At 47.1% G+C, this 8,361-nt stretch overlaps 1 protein-coding gene across 1 annotated transcript; it reads right to left on the bottom strand.

Moving 5' to 3' along the window:
* Positions 1 to 907: 907 nt before the first annotated feature.
* RASSF9 (Ras association domain family member 9) lies at positions 908 to 8,039 on the bottom strand. Its single transcript, XM_032948800.2, has 2 exons — positions 7,600 to 8,039; positions 908 to 5,155 (listed from the first exon to the last, which is right to left on the bottom strand). Exon 2 carries the CDS (start codon positions 5,138 to 5,140, stop codon positions 3,722 to 3,724), a length of 1,419 nt encoding a protein of 472 aa, XP_032804691.1. The 5' UTR covers positions 5,141 to 5,155; positions 7,600 to 8,039; the 3' UTR covers positions 908 to 3,721.
* Between the last annotated feature and the right edge of the window lie 322 nt (positions 8,040 to 8,361).

Raw genomic sequence — 8,361 nt, 5'->3', positions numbered from 1 at the left:
GAGCTTGCTTGAGAGAATAATTGAGATCGTTGTATATTGGGACATTAGTTGGTCTCATTGAGGTGAGATGAAAAGACGCAACATTTTCTCTCTCAGAGGGAGAGTTGCACTTCAGCATATTGAAATAGAGGGCAAAGATAATTACAGGGAAAATAATCATAATTTACATCACATTTTTGTTGGAGTAAATTTACGTAATATAATTATTACATGGATATCACCACTAAATATACCATACAGGGATTTATTTTACTTAATTTAGAACAAAAGGTTATTTTAAATACGTCACACATTTTATATCTACCAACGTCATCATCGTATTAATAATAACCTGAAGGCATTAATATTTTCTAGAAATTAATTTTCTAGAAAGTCTTTAAATGTTTGACCAATTCCCATGTGTGCAAGAAACTGGATTTCCTTAAGCAAACCCAAACATGTGAAAGAGGAGATAACACTCAACCTTCACACTTAAAGATCATAAAAAATACTTTCTCTTCTTCAATCCAAATGCATGAATTTGCTCTAAACATCTGCAACATTTATATGTGACCCGTCCACCATTGCTTTTAATGTTCGTGAGCACTCAACAATGTGTCTTTTATTTACTCAAAGTAAAATGTGCCTTAATAAGTGAATTTGATCGATAGATCGGAATGTCCCACCTGTCACACCCACCCTGGTTAATGTCTGAACCATGTTAACTATTCACAGCAGTGTTTTAATTACCTCCCTCTGGTTAACACCGCATGGCTTTCTGCCAAGTCTGTCGATGTCGTCAATCTATATTCAATAATTTACTTTATCCTTTTTTATTAAGCAGCCATGTGAACGTGAAGTGCCCAATAAAATAAGCAAATGCTCTGCATTGTTGAAATCTAAGTTGTGATCTTTTCCCATGTATTCATTATTTTTACTATTTTGTCTTCATTCAAAGTAGTATGTTGATGAATGAAATATCTTTGAATATTGAGTCAATTACATGTACTGTATTATCTTTCGAATAACACATATAACAGGTATAAATGATGTAAGCAGCAGGTCTTAGGGACATTATTTGTTATCTCTCCAGCCATCTTCCTCCAGTTTTTTAGCGACTATAAATAGTTGTGGTTTCACATAATACACGTGCTAACGTTCTCCGCCCAACATATTAATGATTTGCCTTTCATTAACCACAAACTGTTCCTTGCAAAATTTGTGTCGGCTAAAGCAGATCGATTACCTGTTGCGATAACCTTCATCATCGGACATGGTCAATCCACTGCTGGATGAATGCCTCCTCAAGCCACCGTCATATCTCACGATCCTGAAATGCTCTGAAGCAATCTGCTTATTTATTTAAAGCGACCTCTCGAACCGCGTTTTATTCATTGACTGCCACTGTTGACATAACCGAGCCACTAAAACTGACTTTGCGATGAATATGCTTTCACAGGCTCCTGTTTGTGTCTCTCTATCGTGGACGCCATCATTGGCTTTGTGGGTGGTGTGGTGGATGCAGGGCAGCCGCCTACAGTACTTTTTTTCAAACACAGAATATATTGTCATTTTGTTCATGACTTGGAGCCATAAAAGTGGACTTGACAAATGCACCAATAAAGTGAAATTGTCGTGTTTCTTGTTGAAATCTTTATCTTTCCACGTGATATCGAGGTTTTTTTTTTTTCATTTTTGTTGAGCTGTGCAACTGTGGCTCTGATCCGCGCGTTGGATTTCTCATCGGCTGATATTGTAGAGGTGAGGAGTTTGCAAGCGGTGACTTATTCTGCGTTTCGATGCCAGCTTGGTGTTTGGATCGCAAGTGTGGCACTGCACAGGCAGGAGCTGGAGAACGACGCCCGTCTAACACCCCCCCCCCCCAAATCACTTTACGCTTCGGCTTGTCAACGCGAATGAGCATTTTAAACACAGTGGCTCAGTGCTTTAATTTGAATTGAACAGATTCTGTCGGCCAAATCACCTGCACTTGTGTACAACTGGAAATGCACTTTCACCACTTGCATTGCCAATTCGAGCTGGGACAAAATAACGTTTGACTATCCCTGTCCAGTGCTCATTAAAAAAAAAAAACATTAAACAGTTTAAAATATTTACCCCCAGAAAAGCTTCACTGTGTTTAAATACTCTCTTTGTGTTAGAGGAGGGGTAGGATTGGGGTATAAAAATGTTTTGCATTTGGAAATGAATTAGAGACCATGGAGAAAACGCATGCTTTGTAGCCTGCAGTGCAAAGTATATACACCTATTTGCTTTGCTTGCACTTACTGTGGTACAATATATAGAGTGATGGCACCAGGCCATTTTAGTTTTAGAGCTCGTTAAGCATTGTACAGTTGAATATAAAACTATAAAACTAAACTTTATATCTAGATTTTAAGTTTTCGTGACTGCAGGGATCCATACTCTTTGGTGCTTTCGGTAAAGTCACAGCCTAGAAACAACTTCAGCAGTTGTATCTTGCTGTGGTTGTCCCACCTGATGATGGACGCTTGTGTTGCGCCCGAAACGTCGTGATTTAATTTATTTTATTTCATACCTACGTGACTTTACCGAAATAACCAAAGAGTATAAACTTTATATTTTACCAGGTAAGGCCCACTGAGCTGTATAGCTCTTTTTCAGAAGCAACCTAGCCACAAATGATAGCTCAACGAAGTGGCTTATCATGTGGAAATTTATAGCAGCCAAATACTCTAAACGTACGTGTCTAAATGTGGAGGCAAAAACCGGAGGACCCAGATAGAAATCCACACAACCACAGAACAAGCAAAATCCAACTATACAGGCGTCAGGGTTGGGATGGAACCGATGACCTCCTGTATACCAGGCGAGGTAGTTAACATCTTGCCCCTGCGGCACCATATGGTGTACAAGGAATGACTGTGAGTTTGTGAATAAAATCCACAATAAAATCTGCATGTTTGTTGCATTGAATAATTATTTTATTATCATTGTCAGTTATTTTTTTTGTTAAATATAGCTGGGAGGAAATTACAACTTTACACGATCACGTTCCTGTTTGTTATGGAACCCAAGTTTGCTATTCTCTAGGTATTGTGCCCAACTGCAAGCAGGAATAGTCTCAATTTACATTGGCAGCACCGAGTGAGCCAGGTTTGGCATTTTCGCGACAGCTACCGCTGTGAAATGTGCTCAGGGTTGTATTTTATTCAGCCATAAGTAACAATACATGGCCTCTGTCTTAAGCATTAGCAATAATAACGTGAAACAGATTCAGCAGTCACTTTCTGTTCAGCTTACTATTTTGTCTTTGTTCTAGCAATACTATATTATATGTTTGAATCTACAGGGTTTTTTTTATTAGGTACGTATTGTCGATTGGCAAATGCATGCTAGAGACAGCATATAAGCCATGCTGTCCTCATTCTCAAGTGATAATCGGTGATCCATTCAATCCAGCATTTAAGTACTATAATTGTCACTCACTCGTCACAATACTTGTGCTGCTAGAGCCTGTTGCAATGTAACGTTTAGCGTCTCGTTTATACGTAGCGAAAAGCCGTGTTGCGTTTTCTTTAAATACCGTACAACAGACCCCCCCCCGCCCCCCCAAAGTGTGCCTTGTTTGACGCGACAATAAAGTGCCATCATTTGCGAAAAGGTTGTACAAAAACGATTTTAAAAAAAACAAAAGTTTTTTTTTTCCTTTCACGTGGACATCATTATTATTATTATTAAATACAAAACGCAGGAATCCCTACACAAGAGACTCCATGTAGAGGACAGTGTCAGAGTCCTGGCTGTGCATGGAGCTCAGCCCCGTGTCCGAGTCATTATCATTCGCCTCGCCCTTCGTCTCTATCGATAGGCACGGCGAGGCAGTGAACAGATCCCCGGCGAAGTTCGGCGTGGCAACGTGCGCCTGGGCTGCGCTGTGCTCGTCGCGTGCGTCGACAATTGAGAGCTCCTCTTTCTCTTGTACGTGCATCGTGGACAGCAGGCTCGAGAGGTGATCGCATTCTCTCGCCCGGCACTGCAACGTGGCCTGACATCTGTGCAAATCGCGTTGCACGGAGCTCATCTCCGCTTGAATAACCCCGCTTCTCTTCACGCTTTCCTCCAACAGAGAATCTGTTAGTTCCGCCCCGGTGAGCAGGTCGGCTTTGGCCCGGCAACGGTCCGCGGCGCCGTGGGTGGTGGTGCTTTGCCCGTCGCTCGTGAGAGCGGCGGTCTCGTGGGGCCGAGCAGGTTCGGCGCACGCCACATTGTCACAACCCTTGATCCGGGCCCCGCCGCCCTGCTCCTCCAGGATTTCCAAGTGCAGCCTCGCGGCGAGCTCCTCGTAATAGAGCAGCTGATCTTGCAGATGCGCGATCGCCTCGCATTTCACGGCTTGCTCGCGGGAGGACGCCTCGCCGACGCCCTCTGAGCCGCCCTGCGACAGCCTCCCCGTCTGCTCCGTCTCGACGCCCCGCAGGTACGCGTCCTGCACGTAGTTGGCCCCCTCGCGCTCGCACCGGTCCATGTGGATCTTGGCCTCACGCCTCTCGATCTCCTCGTCCATGGCTCGGATGCACTCCTCCTGCTCGCGGATCGTCTGGTCCTGCGACAGCACCACCCTCACCAGCGTCTCCAGCCTCTGCACGGGCGACGGTTCCCGGTCGGCGGCGGCCGCCTGCGTGCGCTTGCGGTTCATCCTGGCGAGCTTGCGGAATGCCTTACGCACCATGCGCCTCTGCTTCTCCTGCAAGCCGCTGTCGGCCTCGCCGTCCTCCGCGTGCCCCGACTGCCGCTGCTGCTGCTGCTGCTGCTGTCCCTCCTTGCTCTTCACCACCTTGGCCTCGGCGGTCCGGGGCGCGGACGATCCCACACCCTGGTGGCGGCCAGCCCTGCGCAGCGAGAAGTGGACATTCTCCTGCTCGCTGGCCCAAGCCGTCCAGAGGCGCAGCAGCTTGGTCTTGGGCGGGAGGACTCGATCCATGCCGCGCCATCGCTCCACGATGCAGTAGGCGCCGTGGGGGCCGCCCGACGGCTTGGCGGGGCGTTGGGGAGTGCGCGCGCTCTCCCGGAGCAGGGCCCTGGTCACATCCTCGCAGGTGGTGCGCTTGGTGAGGCCGGAGACCAGCTTCTCCTCGTGACCCACCACGACGGTGATTTTGACCTTGCTCTGCTCCATCCAAATCCTCGGTGGCTGCGAACATAGCAGGACCCGTGACAAAGACGCAGTGTTCGTGCAAACATATTTACGCATTCATCCATGGCTACGGAATCATGGCTGCTAAATATGGGTGCAGCGGATTGCGCAGTAGTTATCGCACCGTGCTGTGACCCCAGCAGTTCGATTTTGATTCTTGGCAACGGCCAACAACAGCGGCAAGCGATATCTAAACTGATCCTGCACCGTTCCCACCCCTGACCAACCCGCACTGACCAGTGCGGTGAAGTATGGTCAAACAACCCCAAACAACACGCCATGGGAAGGCATTCATCCAACTGTGGCTTGACAAAGGGCTGTAAATTATACCAAATTATATCCACCTCGTTGGCAACGTGGTCAGAGCATTCCATTCACAAGAGGCAATTAACGAGTTCACATCCCAGTCGCTGGTTGACTCAACACACACCCCTTCATGAGTTGATAAAATAAAGCTCACTTTGTGACAAGTCAACACTGGTTGTCCTGTGGAGAGACTGGACTTACCATAGAAAGGTGGAATTTCCACTACATGCTCATTGGCCCAACGAATCTCAAGACCATTTTTTTAAGTTTGGCATTACTTGGCCAAATCCTTACTGGATATTTGTATCCAACTGTATTTTCAAACTGTCACCAATTTATGGTTGTTTTTTTATCTTTTAAGTCCACAAATTGTTATTGACGAATGCGTTGAGTTTATTTTTTCAGAGGTACGCTGGGCGTAGACTTCACTTCTGGGCCAAACAGTCAAAATAAATAATTTGTCATGCCTAGTGGCAATAATGGTCATATAGCCACGCTTTCCTGCTACAGTCGACTGTCACGAGCAGGCTGGCCACACCGCACGAATGACATCTCTTATATTCATTGTACATAACCGCGTACAATGTTAATCGTTTCAAGGCGCATTCTTCTACACAGTTTAATTGTGCATGGCATACGGTATGCCGGTCATTTACTCAACAATACTTGTGTATTGATGAAGCAAAACGAGTGTACTCAACAGTAGTCTTGCCTTTGACTCGGTTGAGATGTAGGAATAGAAAAGCGATCTTCTGTTACTATGCCAATATTGTCTTCCGGTATTTAATTAACTTTTTTTCTGTTATGAAATAATCACAAGCTTGTCTTAAAGACTTAAACCGTCACGTGCTAAATGCCAGCGAAGTATTTCATTGGCACTTGCGACAAGTACATCACCAGAAACGTTTTCTCGTGGTAGGTTTTTACGAAGAAAAAAAATAATCGGTGCGGATGGAAGCCTCGGCACGCGTGATACATCCGAATGAAACTTGCCCTTGCGCGGTAAAACTAATCTGTGACATGTTTAAAGCGGGTTTGTAATCAGAGCGCGGCTGGCCCACGACGTGTCTACGCGCATGCTCACGAGTTCACTCGAGAGCATTGGTTGGTCTCGAGCATCGATAGGCGTAGCACCCACGCTACGAGTTAGATTCCTGCTCACGGCCAATGAGCGGCGAACGTTTGTAAGAGTCCCGGGCCTCCCCTGGGTCGACTCAGACTTAAATCAATACGTGATGCGGTGTGTACACATGAGAACTGGGGAGACAACGGCGGCCGGACACACCGCTCCCTCGTGTGCCGTGCTGACCTTCATAGGTGCCCATTGACAGCACTTCCCCCAAACAACAAGTTAAAGGCTATCATACAAGGAAGGGATCGTTGTCCTTTGCCTATAGAGAATATGGCTCACAGACACCATGTACAATCAACAACATACAGTGATAGCTCACTTGACCACAATAACTGAATGATACAAATAGCGTTCGATTGGTCGGCAAAAAAAACGGCACATTTAGTTGTGAGTGCATACATGGCAAGTGTTATTAATCATGACACCAAACTTTGGTGAGACCAACACAACTTTTTGAAAGTACCGCAAAATCGTTATTTTTTTTTCCCCCCCGGCATCGCTCAACGAAGCGAGTGTGACAGCTTCCCAGAATTGTCCACAGCATCACCCAACCACGCAAACTCTGCCCAGGACGCCTCTGCGGACACGAGGCCGACCGAGTTAATGTCTTAATAAACCTACAACACCAAATCGACAAGCGGACGATACGTCTCCTTCATATTTGTCTCCCTGCCACGTAACATAATTACATCGCCGTCTAAATGAATTCACTGATGAAGACTCACATGAAACACGAACAAGGCACCATAATGCCGTTTTCTCGTACGGCACTCATACCAACAATTAACCCCCCCCCCCCCCCTGCTGAACAGCGATAAACTCTTAAATAATGCGGGAGGGTTTCATCTCCACTTCTTGAAAAATGTCGACAGGCACTGTTCAATGATCTTGGCGTCATCAAAGCGACCACCTCGCCTCCCGCGGGCCGTAGTCTCTCGTGTCGACGCGAGGCTTAATGAGAATAACGCCGCTTGTGAGCGATGGGTGGGCAGGAATCCCTTACCGGCCTTCAACGTGAGAGTGCCAGGTGTCGCCGCCGCCGCCGCCGCTTCTGCTATTTGCCGCTGCTCGAGCCTGACTTTGGCCGTAGTTCAAGTCACGGAGATGTTAACCCTCCACACACCCACACACCCCGGTCACGCTGAGCCGTTCGGTTAATAAACGTTACTACTCTTAACGCACCCACCCACCCCCCACACACACACGCACACGCGCGTTCATTCATCAACAAGTGCACTCCACTCCGGCACCAAAACAAAAAGTGAGCGTCTCTGGCTCGCTCCTCTCAATGGGGGCCAAAGACGCGTCCGTGTTGTTTGTCACTCACGGCAAACTGCATGGGGCGCACTCTCCAGAAGCACTCCTACAAATGAGCAGGGGCTGCTGTGGTTTTTTTTTAAGTCGTAAAAAGATTTGTTTCTTTCCACCCCCACCCCCTCGTTCCTCTTTTTTCTTCGAAATACTTCCAAAAGGTCCCTCCCCTGCCACCGCAGTGTGCTAACACCCCCCCCCCAACCCGCAACCCCACCCACACACGCACGCAGACAGGCACCACATCGCACACGCCACTGGCCTCTCTCTCTCTCTCTGTACATTTCTCCCCTTTGGTGTTGTTTTCTCAGCAGCTTAGGTTGGTGAATAGGTCTGCGAAGTGAGTGACTTTACCCAGAGGTGCGTTTGCGCGCGCACGCGCATCCCAAGAGCAAATGTTAAAGCGAACCGGGAGCACAAACGGTGCCAACGAACGAGACCCAGATTTCATTAG

The sequence above is a fragment of the Petromyzon marinus genome, chromosome 7, assembly GCF_048934315.1.
Source record: "Petromyzon marinus isolate PM22_M1 ecotype Great Lakes invasive population chromosome 7, UKy_Petmar_22M1.pri1.0, whole genome shotgun sequence".
NCBI lineage: Eukaryota > Metazoa > Chordata > Hyperoartia > Petromyzontiformes > Petromyzontidae > Petromyzon > Petromyzon marinus.
This window is presented reverse-complemented; position numbering and strand designations above follow the sequence as displayed.